General features: G+C 42.8%; 1 protein-coding gene across 1 annotated transcript in view; it reads left to right on the forward strand.

Moving 5' to 3' along the window:
• Positions 1-21,220, forward strand: part of LOC126235452 (uncharacterized) — a 52,943-nt gene extending 31,723 nt beyond the window's left edge. The window contains exon 3 of the mRNA XM_049944174.1: positions 21,095-21,220. Coding sequence (XP_049800131.1) covers positions 21,095-21,220 — 126 coding nt within the window. The remainder of the gene's footprint in view (positions 1-21,094) is intronic.
• Positions 21,221-21,475: the final 255 nt, after the last annotated feature.

Below are 21,475 nucleotides of genomic sequence, written 5' to 3' on the forward strand. Positions count from 1 at the left end.
ACTGCTACAGTTGGATATGAATGTATATCGTCTAGCATTTGACAAGTATGCAAGGTTCCGTGCTTCATACTATGAAGATGTTATAGGGATGGATGCCTACTCAGTCCACGGAAATTGAAGGGGCTGGCACCAATCAATGTAACAGACTATTCTAAGCAGAATGAGGTAATTAAATCAGGACCAACAGATGTACGAGTCGGATATGAATGCTCTTAAAATTTACAAGAACCCACAGCCTCGTATGCTCTAGTTCTGCATGACCATGTTATTAGCTCTTATCCACTTACTGGTGTTATACAACTTGCTGTATAAATGATCAAGCGCTATGTCATACCCAGAGCATTTCATAATGCCATCTTGGAGTGTGAGCATCGCTGCTGACATTCAAGGTTTCTTTGATGATGAGTGCTGACAATTCATATTTAAAGATGCATTCATAGTATACACAGAAGATACTGGTATACTAAAGACAATCTCAGCAAGCATTGAATCGCCTTTTAAGGATGTGAATTGTGCTAAAACATGGAGGAGTGCAAACTGGTTTCTTCTATGGACACTACTTGGACGATCCTGGTATAGTTTATAAGGGTATTATGACGTCGCTTCAAATAATCGAACATCCTGATACCGTCATCTATGTCAAAGGCGAAGAGAAGAACACATGGATACTTCCAATCTTTAAGTTTGCAGCTACTCAAGACCTGGAATTCTACGGGTGTCCTGCTCTCCATCGGCTCAAAAAGAAGAAGATGATTGAAAATAGTGTTGTGCCTGCTCATGAAAATGTAAAATTACTTTTCAGTTGGTTAATGAAAATATATAAATTTTTAATCACACATTCTGTGCTTTTCTTTCTTTCTATCAAGCTCCCTCTTAGATAGTATGTAGGTTTGCCCTGATCCTACGGCTGTGGCTTTGTTCAAGCACAGGTGATATAATTTCAGACATGTTTTCTATATGTCATTAGAAGCAGATACGATCATGCGCCACCTGTTCCCAAAATGGGTGAAGTCCCATGCAACCATTACATATACTTTGTTTTCTTCCATCCTAAACAGCACCTTTTTTTAAATTCATTTCCTTCTCCTCTGCACTAATATTCAACTGTCCTCCACGATGTGTGCCTTGCTACTAACACTATGTTCAAGGTGTAGTCTGTGTAAATTTCAGTCAAGTGTAAATGTGACCATTCTTATAGAAAGGACACGTGCAATGCACATTGTAAGAAAAATATAAATTTGCTTACTTAAAAAACGATGATAAGGAATTTTTGTGAGATAGCAACAACAAAGACATGGTAACAAATTTCATTTGTTCATTTTTCACAAATATAAACGTTACATTTGATTCACAGTTCCAATGATGCAATTTTTGGTTACAATTTTAGTAATACAATTTGATTCACAATTTCAGTAGAGATTCTTTAAATCCACAGTTGCACTGTTTTTACAGTAGGCTAAAACTAATGCAGAAATACCTTTTTAACATTATTACTAGAATTTCAGCAGAGATGCATTAAATCCACAATTCACCTAGCACCTTCACTATTTACAATTGATACAGTAGCATTGTACTAGTGCATTTACAGCTTACAATTGACACAGTAGCTCTTTCACAGTTTTCGATGGACTGGGACTATATCCACACCGAGAACTAATCTTACTGGGTGAGTAGCAGCGGGTGAAACTTAAAAACTAGCAACTATTTACAAATGTACAAGGTTGCTGTTTTGTCGTCTTTGGCACAAGGATGACGATTTTACTTTACACACATTAACACACACAGTCTGTATAAATATTTACAGGTGTGACACGCCCTGCTAATCCTGCAGGACAGGGCAGATAGTATAAATTGTGGAAAGGGGCCAAAACAAGGGCTATCAGTTACACTCAAACATACAACTTTATTATTTGATCAAACATTAGAAAGTCCCAAAAAAATTAAAAAAAACACACATCTTTAATCCTTGGGACTTAATTACCGGCTGAAAGCCACTTTAATTTAGAAACGGCTGAAGGCCAATAAAGGCCAATAACTTAAAACGCAAGCATAATCAGAAATTTAACAGGCAAGCCTTATCTTAAAACAGTTCTTTAGGTAGGCTAAAGTAAACAAACTCAAATCGACTGAAGGCCTAACACTTAAAACTCCATAACATAATTTTTTTTTTAAATTCCAAAAGCTTATCTTAAAACAGTTCTTTAGGTAGGCTAAAGTAAACAAACTGAAATCGACTGAAGGCCTAACACTTAAAACTCCATAACATAATTTTTTTTAAATACCAAAAGCCTTACGTGAAACAGTTCTTTAATTTAGGCTGAAGGCCTTAAGAACAAACAACTGAAACTCAAAATCGGCTGAAGCCCGAAGACTTAAAAATTCAACAACATTAAAATCTTTAAAATGCCAAAGGGCTTACGTGAAACAGTACTTTAAACTAGGCTGAAGGCCTTAAGAGGAAAGCAACTCTAATTTAAAATAAAAATGGGCTAGAAGCCATACTTGTACAAACAACAAGAAAAAAATTTTAAAAAATAGGGCAGTACACACAAGGGCGCTCAGATGTTCGAGGATCGGCCTGTAATTCAAACGCTAACGCACGCTTAGGTGAGACAGGCAGTCGGCCCAACCATTTTCATTCCGCTGGGAACCCAACGACAGACAGTCACCGGACCAATGATCAAGATCAGTTCTGCTCCACACTTGCTCCAAAACTCAAACGATGCTAACAGCAAAGGCTGGAACAACAACTAGAACGGATCACAGACAACCCATAAGCGGTGGACAACCCAAATGCACGTCGTCTAATCAGACGACCGATCAAACGGCCAAGCAAGGTCGTTGCCACTCGTACGCGTGTGTCGGCAATCGTCGGCTGGGTGATGGCTATCCTGTCCTTCCTCGCTACTCCACGCCAACCGACCAATTCAGAGACAGTACACCGACAACTTTTAAATAACTTGTCAGTCAAAATCACATAAACTACACACAGTTTCAAGAACACTAGCACGAAGAACTAGACGATGCTAACGGCAGTGACTGTGCAATAACAAGGACGAATCATGAGTTGAGACACACACCGCCAACACATAAGCGATCGGCGAGCAAATACACGTCGTCCGGTGAGACGACCAACCGACGATAAAGCAAGACCGTCCCCACTGAAGCCATGTGTGCCGGCAATGGTTGGGCGAGTCATGGCTATCCGGACCTACCTGCTGCTCCACCCTGGCCGAACTTCTGCCGCGTCCCAACTGTCCGACTGCCAGGTCCGAACCCCACTGCTGGCGCGTTCACACTTGTTGAACGACGCACGACGACCAGGAAATAATAGCAGTCCAGCAAAGACAATACGGCAGGGCCTATATCGATAAGAGCTGCTGCTGCCGCTCACGGGCAGGCAAGGCAGCAACTCAGTGACACCAGTAATTGAAAACTAACATAACGAGGCGGCAGCATGGTAAAAACAGGGTATTAAATAAGAGATGACACGAACACGAGTCACACATGGTTCAAGGTGTATATGATACATTTGGTAAACGTATATATACATATATAGTTACACACACACACACACACACACAGAGAGAGAGAGAGAGACAGAGAGAGAGAATAGTTACACTATGATAAACAGTCTCTCTCTCTCTCTCTCTCTCTCTCTCTCTCTCTCTCTCTCTCTCTCTCAGATGGAGTCCACCACACCTCCACTATCATCAAGTGAACAGGGCGACTACAGCCTAGTTTCAGTCCTGTCATCACAAGTGACCCACTTATTGCAATGAGGCTACCGGCCAAATTTAGAATGCAGCACAGTGTACACCTCACGTACTAGAGATCGAATACCTTTTTGCTGCACCATGTGTGGTGGATGCATTGGAGCACTGCACACACTACCACATAGGCACTGCAAATAAGCTTCAATTCAGAGGTTTCTTGATGCCAAATGACGATCACCCTTTGCACGCCTCTGGGTGTGACCTTTCAATGTGCGATATGTACACTCCTGGAAATGGAAAAAAGAACACATTGACACCGGTGTGTCAGACCCACCATACTTGCTCCGGACACGGGCTGTACAAGCAATGATCACACGCACGGCACAGCGGACACACCAGGAACCGCGGTGTTGGCCGTCGAATGGCGCTAGCTGCGCAGCATTTGTGCACCGCCGCCGTCAGTGTCAGCCAGTTTGCCGTGGCATACGGAGCTCCATCGCAGTCTTTAACACTGGTAGCATGCCGCGACAGCGTGGACGTGAACCGTATGTGCAGTTGACGGACTTTGAGCGAGGGCATATAGTGGGCATGCGGGAGGCCGGATGGACGTACCGCCGAATTGCTCAACACGTGGGGCGTGAGGTCTCCACAGTACATCGATGTTGTCGCCAGTGGTCGGCGGAAGGTGCACGTGCCCGTCGACCTGGGACCGGACCGCAGCGACGCACGGATGCACGCCAAGACCGTAGGATCCTACGCAGTGCCGTAGGGGACCGCACCGCCACTTCCCAGCAAATTAGGGACACTGTTGCTCCTGGGGTATCGGCGAGGACCATTCGCAACCGTCTCCATGAAGCTGGGCTACGGTCCCGCACACCGTTAGGCCGTCTTCCGCTCACGCCCCAACATCGTGCAGCCCGCCTCCAGTGGTGTCGCGACAGGCGTGAATGGAGGGACGAATGGAGACGTGTCGTCTTCAGCGATGAGAGTCGCTTCTGCCTTGGTGCCAATGATGGTCGTATGCGTGTTTGGCGCCGTGCAGGTGAGCGCCACAATCAGGACTGCATACGACCGAGGCACACAGGGCCAACATCCGGCAACATGGTGTGGGGAGCGATCTCCTACACTGGCCGTACACCACTGGTGATCGTCGAGGGGACACTGAATAGTGCACGGTACATCCAAACCGTCATCGAACCCATCGTTCTACCATTCCTAGACCGGCAAGGGAACTTGCTGTTCCAACAGGACAATGCACGTCCGCATGTCTCCCGTGCCACCCAACGTGCTCTAGAAGGTGTACGTCAACTACCCTGGCCAGCAAGATCTCCGAATCTGTCCCCCATTGAGCATGTTTGGGACTGGATGAAGCGTCGTCTCACGCGGTCTGCACGTCCAGCACGAACGCTGGTCCAACTGAGGCGCCAGGTGGAAATGGCATGGCAAGCCGTTCCACAGGTCTACATCCAGCATCTCTACGATCGTCTCCATGGGAGAATAGCAGCCTGCATTGCTGCGAAAGGTGGATATACACTGTACTAGTGCCGACATTGTGCATGCTCTGTTGCCTGTGTCTATGTGCCTGTGGTTCTGTCAGTGTGATCATGTGATGTATCTGACCCCAGGAATGTGTCAATAAAGTTTCCCCTTCCTGGGACAATGAATTCACGGTGTTCTTATTTCAATTTCCAGGAGTGTATATATCTTGGAATGTAGACCTACAAATTCCACAATCGGTGACTGATAACCTTCTTGTTCTACAGAACAAACGGTAAGGATTATCGGCTGTGTTTGTGGACGTGTCGAATTCTTCACTGTAGTATCTCATTATTTCATACGGACCATAGTTCTTCACCCAACAAATGAAGCTCTCTGTATCGAATTGAAGAAACTTCGGATCCATGAAATTAGTTTTTGCAAACTTGTAGTGGAAATCGGTACATGTGAAGTTTGAATAGGTCTAATATGCACGTTCCCACATAGAAAGATTTGTGAACTGTACAACAACCTTCGCCATGTTCTTATTGAGAACAGTAACCTGCCTAAAATTTGTTCTGGTTGTACTTTTCTTTGTCCCATTACGCCTATCCCATTCGGTTCTAATAAGAATTACAAAATCTTTTCTCAAATTTTTCATTGTTTTGCTGAAAATTGCATTATTCATTAATTTAAATTTTTTCGTCAAAGTCATATGTTACAGAAGTCCTCTTTGTGGTATTCAGATCAATGTACTCCTTCAACCAGGGGATTGATTGAAGATAGTGCGGGTGATTCTATCCAGCTTCGTCCCCAACTGAAACACTGTTGGAGATTAGGGTGGTGAATGATGTACCTCTGCTTATTCTTCAGCGTTGTCAGCAGCTTTGGGGGGGGGGGGGGGGGGGGCTCCTTGTGGAACTAGTTGTTGTGGGCATAGCGGCAAGTCACTGTCCACAACATGCAAAGTAATAATGATGTATGTGAGGGCTGCCTCAACAGTATACTCTACATCAGAATCAGCCACAACACACAGGATTTCTCCACCTCGCATCCAGGCTCAGACAGTCATCGAAACTCGCCAATCAGCAGCAACTGTTACATGGCATGCCCATATAAGTTATACACTTGTAGGTATATGATATAACTAGAATCAAGGGTTGCGACGAACCTCACACCCATCTGTGGATTATTCATCTTGGCGTGCCTATGTACACATTGGCAAAGTCGTCCATGGATCCCACTCTCAAAGAAAGCAAGCATATCAACATTTTTCAGTAGTTCGACGCTATGCTTCGTTTTCTTGAGCATAATGTCCCTAGACAACCCAGGTGCCTTGTAACTAAAGGTAGGCTCCAGGGCAAAGGTGGTTGTGCATACACTGCAGAAATTCTCAAATACGTCAGGAAGCAAAAAATGGTTCAAATGGCTCTAAAAACTATGGGACTTAACATATGAGGTCATGAGTCCCCTAGACTTAGAACTACTTAAACCTATCTAACCTAAGGACATCACACACCTCCATGCCTGAGGCAGGATTCGAACCAACGACTGTAGCAGCCAGGTGGTTCCGGACTGAAGCGCCTAGAACCGCTCGGACATAACGGCCGGCCCGTCAGGAAGAAAGCGCACATCAGTGTCCATAAGGACCTGCATACTCGCCCAAATTTCGGATGTTGAATTCCCACCAGACATTCACGGTATGCTCATAATCTGTACTTGTAATGAAATGACCTGTGAGGTAACTGGGGAATGCAGTTATGTCGGGTAGCCTGGTTTTGTCGAGTTTTCCCATACTCTTCAGATACTCATACAGCAAAACACCCTTCCTAGTTAGCTTCGTTTTTCCATTGGGGTATGCACCTTGAGTGATGTGCATGTCCTCCTGTGGCAGAGTTTCAACACGTTTCTGGAGTGATGCATGCACAATACGTAGTGAATCCAGGAAGCAGAGCCTAATTCCAGGCATCATTTGTTCGGAGAAGAAGATGTAATTCTCGACGCTCGCAGGCAGGACACTGACCTGGGGCCCTATTCTGTATCTTTCCGCCATTTTGCCGATCGGGTCGTAAGCGAGTGCACGAAACGGTCTTTTTTTCAATGGAGATCCCCAATATTGTACTGTAAGCATTTCGGAAGCGATGCAGAATGGTCCTAGCGAACCAAAACTCTGTTGTCAGTTCTCCTCGCGCCAACCAATCAAAAGCAATTTGCCTCAGATCCGCGCATGCGCAATGCAGCGCCACAGCGGCATGAACTCTAAGCGGCTAGCAGCCGACATAAGCATGCTATTCTTCACAGTACCGTAAAGTGTGGTTAGAGCATGTAATACTGTTCAAATTTCGCTGACCACGTACTTCCATGGATGCATGATGACGATAGAATATTGACTGTGTTCTGGAAACGCTCATAAATGTCATATTATTTCATTTTATTCTCAGTCACATCGACGTCTTGTTTTGGATTTTACGTTTTGGAATATGAGTTATCAATGGCGTGTATTGCTGCATTGTAAAAATACATCCATAGAAACGCCCGAAAAATTCGTCATTTTTTCTGTTCTGTTCTCTGTCGTTCCTATGTTGCTTCTAAATTCATGGAGGTATGTTCCGTCTATGCAAATAACTGAACCCGAAAAATTGTTTAAGTGGTTGTAACTCGCTCCTAGAGATTCAAATGATGAAGTAGCCTACTTTCCCTTCTGATACACGAACAATTTGGTTCATAAAAACAAAATTAATAAAAAACGCCTTTTCGAGAGCGTGGGGCGAGTGCAGCGTTGTAATTTATAGCATGCATGTGATGAATCAAAATGTTTCATATATGGTGGTATAGTCTGAAAATATTGTGGCGGGAATCTTTCATCACTGTCTACTGTTATTAGGGATTGGATCGCAGATAAATACTTGTGACAAGCTAGTGTATAAAGGCAATTGCAACTAGTCTCATTCGCAGTCATTTAAGTTGTGGTCTTAAATTCATGTCTGACCACACTCTCGGAAATCGCTGCATATTCAGAAAAAATGGTGAATTAATTGTGACAATAAAATGTATAAATGTCACTGTCTATTGTTTTATACACAGAAATTTCATCTTTCATTTCCTAAACATATGGAAGTCACGAAATCACAGATACTCGTTACTGAGAAAGCGCGCTCTTACGTGTAAATAATAACGAATAGGCCAGAAAAATGCTTAACTTTGACAATTAACGATGCCTCAGAATGTGCTACAAACACGAAGAGGAAAAAAAAAATATTCTCCTATGCGAGCCTACGACCTTCAACAGAGCAGTTCGTTACCTTATCCGCTCGGCTACTACAACTCGCATGCTGTCACTGCTTTATTTCACGTAATTTCAATCGAGAGAGATGCAGGCTGACTTCGTTGCCGAATGATGCGGACGTAAGGCGTAAATGGTTAAAATTTCGGAAGGATTCCTCTATCAGACTTCGCAAAATTCCTTTGCATTGTTGCTTAAAAGTTTTAAAGGCATTTAGGTAGTTAATAAGTAAACCATTCGCGGAAAAAACTGCGCGAAGTCACTAGTAATTTCAGCTAACACTCATGTGTATTATGTAAGCAGGGCCGACTTTTTGAAATTTAATGATTTTTTAAACTCTTAATTACTTAAAAATAACAGGTATTTTGTGAGAATACTGACAGAAATAGATTTTTAAGTGTTATAATCATTCACAGTAACAACAATACAAACCATATTTCTAATAAAGGAAAATAGTCTGTTATGATCTCACTTTCCACTCGGATGCGTCCCGGTGATTCTTCAGTAACACAATCAACATGCAACCGGTGGTGGAGTGTTCGTCGCTGTTAGTAGTAGTTTATCCTGTAGTGAAGTAGAAGTGGATAGTTCCTGTGAATTATTATGGGTGTAGGTTACACTCAACAACCGAGCTAGGTTAATAATTGGCTCCTTTTACCGACCTCCCGACTCAGCAGCATTAGTGGCAGAACAACTGAGAGAAAATTTGGAATACATTTCACATAAATTTTCTCAGGATGTTATAGTCTAAGGTGGAGATTTCAATTTACCGGATATAGACTGGGACACTCAGATGTTTAGGATGGGTGGTAGGGACAGAGCATCGAGTGACATTATACTGAGTGCACTATCCGAAAATTACCTCGAGCAATTAAACAGAGAACCGACTCGTGGAGATAACATCTTGGACCTACTGATAACAAACAGACCCGAACTTTTCGACTCTGTATGTACAGAACAGGGAATCAGTGATCATAAGGCCGTTGCAGCATCCCTGAATATGGAATTTAATAGGAATATAAAAAAAGGGAGGAAGGTTTATCTGTTTAGCAAGAGTAATAGAAGGCAGATTTCAGACTACCTAACAGATCAAAACGAAAATTTCTGTTCCGACACTGACAATGTTGAGTGTTTATGGAAAAAGTTCAAGGCAATCGTAAAATGCGTTTTAGAGAGGTACGTGCCGAGTAAAACTGTGAGGGATGGGAAAAACCCACCGTGGTACAACAACGAAGTTAGGAAACTACTGCGAAAGCAAAGAGAGCTTCACTCCAAGTTTAAACGCAGCCAAAACCTCTCAGACAAACAGAAGCTAAACGATGTGAAAGTTAGCGTAAGGAGGGCTATGCGTGAAGCGTTCAGTGAATTAGAAAGTAAAATTCTATGTACCGACTTGACAGAAAATCCTAGGAAGCTCTGGTCTTACGTTAAATCAGTAAGTGGCTCGAAACAGCATATCCAGACACTCCGGGATGATGATGGCATTGAAACAGAGGATGACACGCGTAAAGCTGAAATACTAAACACCTTTTTCCAAAGCTGTTTCACAGAGGAAGACCGCACTGCAGTTCCTTCTCTAAATCCTCGCACAAACGAAAAATTGGCTGACATCGAAATAAGTGTCCAAGGAATAGAAAAGCAACTGTAATCACTCAACAGAGGAAAGTCCACTGGATCTGACAGGATACCAATTCGATTCTACACAGAGTACGCGAAAGAACTTGCCCCCCTTCTAACAGCCGTGTACCGCAAGTCCCTAGAGGAACGGAGGGTTCCAAATGATTGGAAAAGAGCACAGGTAGTCCCAGTCTTCAAGAAGGGTCGTCGAGCAGATGCGCAAAACTATAGACCTATATCTCTGACGTCGATCTATTGTAGAATTTTAGAACATGTTTTTTGCTCGAGTATCATGTCGTTTTTGGAAACCCAGAATCTACTATGTAGGAATCAACATGGATTCCGGAAACAGCGATCGTGTGAGACCCAACTAGCTTTATGTGTTCATGAGACCCAGAAAATATTAGATACAGGCTCCCAGGTATATGCTATTTTTCTTGACTTCCGGAAGGCGTTCGATACAGTTCCGCACTGTCGCCTGATAAACAAAGTAAGAGCCTACGGAATATCAGACCAGCTGTGTGGCTGGATTGAAGAGTTTTTAGCAAACAGAACACAGCATGTTGTTATCAATGGAGAGACGTCTACAGACGTTAAAGTAACCTCTGGCTTGCCACAGGGGAGTGTTATGGGATCATTGCTTTTCACAATATATATAAATGACCTAGTAGATAGTGTCGGAGGTTCCATGCGTCTTTTCGCGGATGATGCTGTAGTATACAGAGAAGTTGCAGCATTAGAAAATTGCAGCGAAATGCAGGAAGATCTGCAGCATATAGGCACTTGGTGCAGGGAGTGGCAACTGACCCTTAACATAGACAAATGTAATGTATTGCGAATATATAGAAAGAAGGATCCTTTATTGTATGATTATATGATAGCGGAACAAACACTGGTAGCAGTTACTTCTGTAAAATATCTGGGAGTATGCGTGCGGAACGATTTGAAGTTGAATGATCATATAAAATTAATTGTTGGTAAGGTGGGTACCAGATTGAGATTCATTGGGAGAGTGCTTAGAAAATGTAGTCCATCAACAAAGGAGGTGGCTTACAAAACACTCGTTCGACCTATACTTGAGTATTGCTCATCAGTGTGGGATCCGTACTAGATCGGGTTGACGGAGGAGATAGAGAAGATCCAAAGAAGAGCGGCGCGTTTCGTCATAGGGTTATTTGGTAACCGTGATAGCGTTACGGAGATGTTTAATAAACTCAAGTGGCAGACTCTGCAAGAGAGGCGCTCTGCATCGCGGTGTAGCTTGCTCGCCAGGTTTCGAGAGGGTGCGTTTCTGGATGAGGTATCGAATATATTGCTTCCCCCTACTTATACCTCCCGAGGAGATCACGAATGTAAAATTAGAGAGTTTAGAGCGCGCACGGAGGCTTTCAGACAGTCGTTCTTCCCGCGAACCATACGCGACTGGAACAGGAAAGGGAGGTAATGACAGTGGCACGTAAAGTGCCCTCCGCCACACACCGTTGGGTGGCTTGCGTAGTATAAATGTAGATGTAGATGTAGAATCACTAAATCCGCAGATAAAACCGCTCAATATTGTTTAAAATGACAAATTCTAGGCGTAAATAAACCACACCAAACCGAGCGAGAGGGCTATACCGAAATCCAAAACCTCTCGGTACAGTTGTCGAAAAATCGGCAGAAGGACCGATCAGTAACAGGTCTCAGAAGCTTGCAGAATAGGAACTTCGGATAAAGAACCAAGAATGACGTCACTACCGAGGCTAACCTACTGCACCGATCAGTATGAACGATACTGAGTAGGTCCCTTGATCTTTCTCCATACTGAATTTATCCAAGTGCTCAAGAAGAAAGTGACCATCACACCCACTTAAATTATGGAAAATGACGGGTATGTGGTAACTGATACTTCAAATTGCATGCATTGTGAGCTGTGCCGCAGAACTTAACCATAAGACAACAGTGATCTTCACGAGGAGCTTCCACTTTTCTATCTAATGGCAGCCAACAAATATGGCAGTCAATTGTGCTATTGTACAAATCATCATTTCCTTTGACTTGGTCATGGGGACGCTGTGGCTGTAAAACCCATCAACCTCCCATGAAAGTTTTTCGAGTTCAAGGAGCAGCCGAATCGCAGGATTATCTCCAACAAATGATCTGTGGTGGTTAAGACTCGAATTAAACGAGCACACTACCTGGTAATTAACAAAATATGGTAAATGTTCATTTGTGAAGGTTGTATGTGAAGCAGTGGGGTCGCCTTCACAATGTATCGCTGGAGGGAAGAGGCACTCAAAGTCAGCGTACAATACAAAGGGACATCACTCTTAGTGGTAGGTGTTCTTAAACTTTAAGAATTTATTCTTCTTGGTGAACATCTCAACACGTACCACATACTGGGAAGAGCAATCAACAAGATGTTTTGCTGATAACTCGCTAGTGAAGGCATTGAGACATCTGAAACAAAAATGCTGTTTATGTCCATGTTTACTCAGTTGGGAGGAAAGGAGTCGTGACAAATTTTTGATCCAAACATAATGAAGATTGTCCCTCTGGAGAATAACAGCATCTTCACATGCAAATTACGCTGACCTGTAGATTTTTATAAATGGAGGGTATGACAACTTTGTGTGTGACTTTACTATCATCTTCATTTGGCTTGTTCTTCATCAGCTCATAAATGTTAACCGAAGTACCCTCATTCTTCCTTCCAAATTCGAGGATGTCCTGAAGTTTCATGGTGAACTCAACACCATCAAAGCTATAAAACGCACGAACATCAGTACGCTAACTGTATCCAGATGGACACTGCGGATCTTTCTCGTAATTTCTTTCACAAGCCAGGACAGACCACGTAAAACAAAAGGTATCAGTTTCATTTTTGACTTCAATTCATGCCTGCTTAGTAACTATATCATCAAGAAGCTTCATATAGCTAGACCCTTCATTTACAGCATCAAAGACGTGTGAGGAGGTCCAGGTGTAGTTCACAGCTAAGTGTTTTTCCTGAGCCTCTAACTTCTATCTCAGAAAACTGACAAAGTACAGTATTCACAGTGGAGTCTTTGTACCGCTCAGCGATTGAAGTGCTCTGTGATATCACACCATTATCTCTCCATGTATAGACAACACTTGTCTCCTCAACACCACCGTCCTCTTTGTGGGGTTGAGTGATCTCACAGCAGAGCGCTGCGCTACACTTAATGGCGGGATACCACTGATCACTTACGATTTTGAGGAGCTCTGTTTCTACGACTGGAAGGCACACTTTAAGAAATCTGACTGGCTTCTGGTACCCTCCCATCGGGTTCTCTGTTCAAAAAAACGAGAGACACTCCTCAAAAGCATCCTCAGTTAGTGTCTAGTTTATTTGGGGCATGACCTGATGTCCATCACTAATAGGATGGGGAAGGCAACGCCACTAGTCACAGGTTCTTCACTATCACTAACACTACTACTGCAACTAGCTGGAGAGGTTCATCCAGTCAATGATGGTGTCGAGGATGACGGGGACAGGGGTATGTACTGAACCACTTGTGCGTTGAGTCATGGAGGGTGATCTACCTGAGGAGGAGGAGGAGGAGGAGGAATAGGACGACCAGGAGGAGAAGAAGGTCAGTGTAATCAGCCTGGCTCTTGATGCTCCATGCCTGAAATCCTAGCCTGAGGGGTGAGAGTTTGTTGTTCTTGCTGGCTGATCCATGGACGCCAGAGCAATTGTGCTGGGGTGGGTTGGGCAGCAGAGGCTGTGGCCCTGGCTTCCTGTGCAGCCACCAGCTGGGCCTTACATAATGGTGTATCCCACTGTGGAGTGTGTTTCACGCACACTGCATCCCTTGGTGTTCGAGCCACAGTAAGCTGAGGTCTCACCCCTGTGAAAGAATAACAGCAGTTTAGTATGATATTCCAAATTCAGTTCAATGATTGGAGCGTTATAATCAGATTGGGTGTAACCAAAAAATAATTATCTTTTTTATGCTCTGGGACCATGACATTAACAATTCATCAACATTATCAGGAATTTGCTCCACCCTCTCAGGTAAGTCCTCCTCCACTAAAAGGGCCAAGTCAAAATGCGTTTCCGCCTCTTCCTCAGAGGCTTTTCATCCTCACCAGAATTTCCATGGAGCCATCGATCCATGTCACTGAAGTCGTCTACAATAAGATAGATTATAAGAAACAACAAAAAAATCGGTCCTGAAGTTACATACAGTGAGATATGGATTATACATAACTATGAAAAAAAGTTCATACCAGATGGAAATTATTACTGCTTGATGTGTACTCTTACTGGATTCCCCTCTTGCTCCATATAAACATCTATAACAACGAAGAATATATGTCTCATACCACTGTAGATGATGAAAAGAAAAATTGTCTAACAACAGTATATTATAAATGTACTTATGTTCTTCATGTCAGTGCCTTTAAGTCTCTAGAGGCCACTCAAGTTCGGTCAAATGCTGCTCTAATAAAGCAACAGCGAGATCAAATCTTTTATAAACACTTGTTACGAATTGAATACATCAAGAGATGTTTCCTGAACACATAAATTATCATACACACATAATATGGAGTTGTACTTCCATGATCGTACCACAACCTCTTCAGCTTGCTGCTGCTGTCGACTTTCAGCGTTCAGCTGCGGCTCTAATGCTAGAACAACAATAGAAATGTCATAAGCACTTGTTACAATTTGATTACATTAAGAGGTGTTTTCTGAACATGTAAACTGTCACTCACAGAATTTGGAGAGGTACTTACATGGCTGCTTCTCAGTTTCGAGCTGACTCTCTAGGTTGGCCAGAATTTCGGGAATGAATGGTGCAACAGCAAGAAAGAGAACTTTTATAACCACTTGTTATGAAACTGAAGGACGATATCGAAAAATTTGAACACTTTGCTATGAAATTTTATAACTGTCTCAATCTGAGCTCGTGATTTTTATTATAAAACACACGCACAGCAGTTGCTCCAGTTTAGCCATTTCCCGTCACCATTGCCGCTGGCACTGCTACTAGCTAAATTTTTCATCTTGTAACAAGCACATGAACTCAAATAGCCACTTCCAAAGACAGACTGATAATGATTGTAGAGCGGTTGGGCTTTATATACTTTCAAGCTCCATCATATATGTAGCAGAGGACCAATAGGAATTCAGAATGCCACACCGGCAAGTTAGGACACGCTTTCTTTTTGCTAAAGCAGGTTGATGCACACTTGATGCAGTTGAGTGAGAAAATAGAACATTGCTGTGGGGGGAGAGCTAGCTTTAAAAAACTTCTGGGGCAAACAGATATAGGGAATTTTCGAAAACATCCTTTGTTTGCTAATAAGTGGCTGCATGTGGCTGGAAAATAGGACACAACTGTGGGAGGAAGACGCTGTCTTTCGAAAACAAGTCTTTTGTTCATTCTAGAGGGTGAAGCAGGCACCCACTGCCATGCGCTTCAGAAACAGTAGCTCACATTCCAATCATCCACTGCTTCCTTTTCATCGTGGGCCAGCTTGGTGGGCTGTTTCGATGTGTTACAGTCGCAAAAGGCAGTTGTGGCTAGGCCTGGTCTAGGGTGGGAGGGTCGGGGTGGGAGGGTCCCATGGTTCCACTGCTGACTACCAGTTACCATGTGAAGTGGTGCATGTGATGCTGTGTGCATGGCTGTTCAGACAGCTACAGAGCACCGTGTGGGCAACATCCCTTCACAACCATGCGCTCTGCTACACTTGAAAACAAGATTACGAGCACTGTGTGTAGCAGCTTTAACTGCTGCTGCGTTAGCACCAGGCGATGCACAGTGGAGCAACCACAGTAGAGAATGTGATCGGAAGTTAATTAAACAAGAGTATCCCTGTTCTACGAAATGCGAGTTATCTCGTCTGTTCACCAATTTCCATCTTCTGAATTTTTTCGATTTCCACCATCGAATCCTGTTTTATAAACAATTTCCATCAGTAATTTCCATTTCATAACCAATCTCCATCAACAGTTTCTCTTAATGTTACATCCTCTGAACAGACATTAGAATCTTACCGCAAAAATTCGAAAAACCCGTGAAATTCGATTTTATGGTGATAGTTCAGAATTACTGCCAAAAATTACTGGAGGGGGGAAGGGGACAGGGTGCGGAGGGCTAATTTTCATAAATAAATTGATTAATTTGCATAATTAAATTGCTGCATTTTCACATGTACCATTACAACCCTGTATGAAGCTGAGGGAGTGGGAGGAAATTTGGCAACAATGCAAAACTGTGCATGTTTTAGCTTTGTCCCACTACTCACAACTGTTTATCTGGCGTTTTTACCAAATACAAAGAAAAATTTCACGCCAAGAGTTGTTCAAAACCTTCTTGGCTGATGATAGATGCAATACTGAAGCTGCAAGCTCCTGCCCTTAGGCTCTGGCCAAAAGACCTCCAGAATCTGGAGATGCCACTGTGTGAGCTGTGGTGGGTCTAGTGATGTTTCCAAACAACATAAGATGCAAAAGTCATTTCTCATAAACTACACTGTTCTTTTGCAGCATAACCACTATTTGTTGTATTATTAATGATTAAGAGGAACATAATTGTGTGTTATGCTGTAGACACCTAGAGTAAGTAATGCTCATTCTATCTTGTTTTAATAACTACTTACATTCCTACCCTGGAATTTAATGTGTCTGTAACAACATTTTTGCAGGAAGTTCACAACATGAAAACAATAACCTGAGCATATATATGTATAACAGTTAGTAGTCGAGATATACATGTGTGGGCTTGGAATGAAATAAGACATTCATTCACTGTGTGGGTGACTCGTTTTTGTTGCTGGAGGGTAAGACCAGATGACGAACTAAACATTTGTCTATATGATGATGGTATCTGTTCTTTCAGACATATCCAAAAGAACAGATACCATCGGTGACCATGCAGCTCTCTTAGAATGAAATGATAAGTAAATTAAGACCTTAAGCTGTCGACATGCGTTGATATACATCAATGGGGACAGTTGAAAATGTGTGCCTGGACTGGGACTCGAACCCGGGATCTCCTGCTTACATGGGAGACGCTCTATCCATCTGAGTCACCGATGGCACAGAGGATAGTGCGACTGCAGGGGCACTACAAATGTAGTGTGTGGACATTAAGTTTGGAATGTGGGTCTCACAGGGAGGGTGCAAGGGAAAAATCCTTGCAGTCGCACTATCCTCTGAGCCCTCAGTGGCTCAGATGGATAGAGCGTCTGCCATGTAATTAGGAGATCCCGTGTTCGAGTCCTGGTCGAAGCACAGATTTTCAACTGTCCCCGTTGATGTAAATCAACGCCTGTCGACAGCTTAGGGTCTTGAATAAAAATCTCTCGGTGTACATGCCGCGTCAATTCAGGATAAAACTCCTAGCTTTCGACCACTACCTCCATGGTCGTCGTCGGGGCTAAAACTGACTGTCGTGAACTAGGGAGGCTCCCACTTTTATATGCAAAGGATGGCTTCTGATTGGCTGGAATACGTCATAGCAACAGCAGAGAAAAACTTCGCGCACTTTACCTCCTGATTCAAGGGATGGCGCTGCAAGCAACGCGGGATAGAAACTACATCTATGGAATTAGAGGGCACCACTGCACTACGCGCCATATCGCTGTTGCTATTACGTATTCCAGCCAATCAGAAGCCGTCCTTTGCATATAAAAGTGGGAGCCTCGCTAGTTCACGGCAGTCAGTTTTAGCCCTGACGACGACCATGGAGGTAGTGGTCGAAAGCTAGGAGTTTTATCCTGAATTGGCGCGGCATGTACACCGAGAGATTTTTATTCAAGAAATACGTCGCGAAAGACTTCGTAGCCAGCTTAGGGTCTTGATTTAATTATCATTTCAGATATTTCTGTTGTTACTCGCTAGAGGTCGATAGTAGATTAGACTATTCAAGAGAGGAGAAGATGTGGGAAGTAGTGGATTCTTAGTGAAAAAACATGCATATGAAGAACCAGCAGTCTGATCTTATATGTTTTGTGTCATGATTTAGTTTTACATATTATGTTTGTAAAGAAAATAAATTGGTACTAACTTTAACTACTGAACATTAAATACTGCCATCATATTTATGGACATTAATTACTCATAAAAATAAAAACTTGAAAATCATTGTTGTTATAATAGTGACAACCAGGCAAATTTTCCTTTTATGTGATAACTGCTGTAGCACAAAAATACAGTAATTAATAAAATAACAATGAAAGTTTCTAATATTATTCTAATTTATCAGACACCTATGTACAACCAAATTAATTCCTCTCACATTACTGATAACCTGTAGTTAATAATTATTAATTTTTTAAGTCCATAAGCACCAGCTTATTGTAATAACAAATCCATTTAATATTTGCATCATTCTCTTAAAGGTAGTAGCAACTGAAGAAAATACAGGGACCTTAGAGATTTTTTGGATAGTTTGTGATGTATGTTGGTTTTTGGTTGTATTTGTGTGTATGATAATGAGTAATTTTCGTGAGTTTTAAACATGAGTTTGAATGAATGAAGTGTATTTAATTGTCTTCCACCGTGTTTTCATTACAAACTGACTGTCAGAATATTTGTTATTTTTGGAATAGCAGAAGATAGTTTTCGAAGTGGGGTATCACATAAATCTACTAGATTTTTGTATTCCCACCGAACAAACGCCAAGTACTGTATTCTGTCACAAGCTGACAACTAGCAAGAAAGGGTATAAGGAATGTTTCATGCTTTGGGTGACCCTGTGTAAGAAGGATATGGTTCACTACATGTCTGTTATCGCTAAGGCATTTATTTTAGGCACAGTAGTTTGTACCAGTAAAAATTTTCTTATACATACAACAGCGTTACTCCTCATACATTATAAATATTCTGTGATTTTGTGTCGTTCATAAATGAGAACTTTCGAATCAGTGTGATGAGAAACCTTACAGGGGAAAACTTTTAATCAGATCTGTTAAATAAACCTTTCTACCTCAGAAGCATGGTTGCCCTACTAGTAAATGGATTGTTGAACTAATTTCTTTGAAATTTCGCTAGTGAAAACTGCTCTAGGATTTCTGTGTTCGTCCTCCAGCTTGGATTTTCTATGTAGAAACAGCGTTTTACTACCTTATTTCTGTTGCCGTTGTTGACGCTTGTAAATGATACGTTTGTAATTACTTACAGAAATACCAGGTATCTAAGCCCGCTGTAGTAACACGAACTGTGAAATCTATCGCACCGCGAAAACTACGTTTTACTTTCGTCACGAAAAATATTTCCCCCATATTCTGCATAGTATTTTTATTACTGAGAATTCGAGAAATCCAGTTTGAAACTACCTTAGCTATATGTGAGATAGGTGAGTTCGCTTCTTTTATAGACACGGTGAAATATTCTGTGGCAGTCAACATATGCGCTGCAGCACGACATAGGCGTATTCAAGAGGGGGTATTTGCCTCCCACCCGCTGGAATCTGGAGTACAGAGTTCTTATACACATACACAAAAAAAGGAAAAGAAACGACGCACCACGAAAGTATTATCCAAATGGGACGGAAATTGGTAGGGGAGTGTGATGTCCATCTACAGACACACAAATGATTACAAATTCAGAAAAACTGCATGATTTATTCAAGAGAAGCAGTTCTACAAACTGTGAAAGTCAATAACGCGTTGTTCCACCTCTGACCTTATGCAAGCATTTGTTTGGCTTGTCATTGATTGATAGAGTTGATGAATGTCCTCCTGTGTGATATCGTGTCAACTTCTGTCCAACTGATGCTTTAGATCATCTAAATCCCGTGCTTGTTGGAGGGCCTGCCGATAGTGCTTCTGACGTTCTCAATTGGGAAGAGTTCTGGCGACCTTGCTGGCTAAGGTGGGACACGAAGACAAGCAGTAGAAACTATCGCTGTATGTGGACGGGCACTTTACTGTGGAAATGAAAGTGCCAGATGGCTTGGCTTGAAGGGCAACAAAACAGAGCGTAGAATATCGTAGACGTACTACTGTGCTGCAAGGGTGCTGCAGATGACAACTAAAGAGGTTCTGCTATGAAATGAATGGCACCCCAGAACATCACTGCTGGTTGTGCGGTCATATGACAGGTGGCTGTCAGGTTTGTATCCCAACGCTATGTAAGGAGTCTCCTGACCTGTCTTCACTGGCCATCAGGGCCTGGAATATCGTCGACTGGAGCAGAACTGTCTTCAGTGATGAGTCCCACTTCAAACTGAGCCTGATGACCAGCAAAGATGTGTCTGGAGACACATGCATGCGCGCGCGCGCGCACGTGTGTGTGTGTAAATAAAGAAAGAGTTATATGAAAGTGTTGTTTCTACCCTGTAGTTCAAGTGCATGTAAAATATAGAACAGCTGAGTGGTCTACAGAGAAAAAACAATAAACACACTAATGTGTGCATGTATTAAGGTGCTACATATAAAAATATCTGCACTTATATCTGTTACACCCTGTCTGTCGATACCGCAAGCCAAATGGGGGTGGGGGGTGGGGGCAGGAGTTACAATTCACAATGATAATTAAGACTGAAAATTGTATCAAATATATTGGAGTGGTGAGAAACTTTGGGCTAAGGGAACCTGTCAAGAAAAAGCATAAAAGAAGGCAGCTTTGCTCCATGACAACATACAGTACATTCTGCACGGGTCACAGTCACACATGTTGCTTCTATGTGCCACCAAATTTTGTCTCCCGCCCCTGCTTTCTCCTCACATGGCTTCTTCCTCTTTCCTCAGATGAAGAAACATTGTGTGGAAGGCATGTCCAGACTGAAGATTTAGTGATTTTTCAAGGTGGAACATTTATTAAATAGCTAAGATGCTGACATTTACAACCAAGTTCCCACTTAGTCATCAATCGTTGGGAAAAATTTCTCATATTGTAGAAGTCACTAAGTATCATGGCCGCAGCTTGGTTTTCACTGAAGCTATAATCGAGACTTTACAGTTAACGCTCACAGTGCATAATGGGGAGTGTGGAAGGCTCTGTCCTGTGGCTGACTTGGTGGCTCATTATTGCGTGCAGATGGCGGGAGCGACGGCGCAGCTGTGTCTGCCACGTGGCTGGCCGCACAGTACCAGCAGCTGGCTGATGACGAGAAGCGCCTGGGGGCAGACAACCCTAGCATACGAGAGCGCCAGGCCACGCTGAACCAGCTGTCGCAGCTGCTGAGCAGACACCAGAGCCTCCAGGGCAGGGACGCAGGTATCTCAGTAAGGTGTGGCGCCGCTGGGATGTGCAAAATGCACTAACTGCCGAGAAATCAACAGAAAACCTTAAAGTTGTATACTCATACCTATACCTTGCAAGCCTCTTTTCGGTGTTAGGGACAGTTTACCACCTTTTTGTTCCAAATTCGATTGGTCATGGGAAGATTCCAGATATGCTCGATTTCTCTGATTTTTG

Source organism: Schistocerca nitens, chromosome 2, assembly GCF_023898315.1.
Source record: "Schistocerca nitens isolate TAMUIC-IGC-003100 chromosome 2, iqSchNite1.1, whole genome shotgun sequence".
In the NCBI taxonomy this organism is placed as follows: Eukaryota; Metazoa; Arthropoda; class Insecta; order Orthoptera; family Acrididae; genus Schistocerca; species Schistocerca nitens.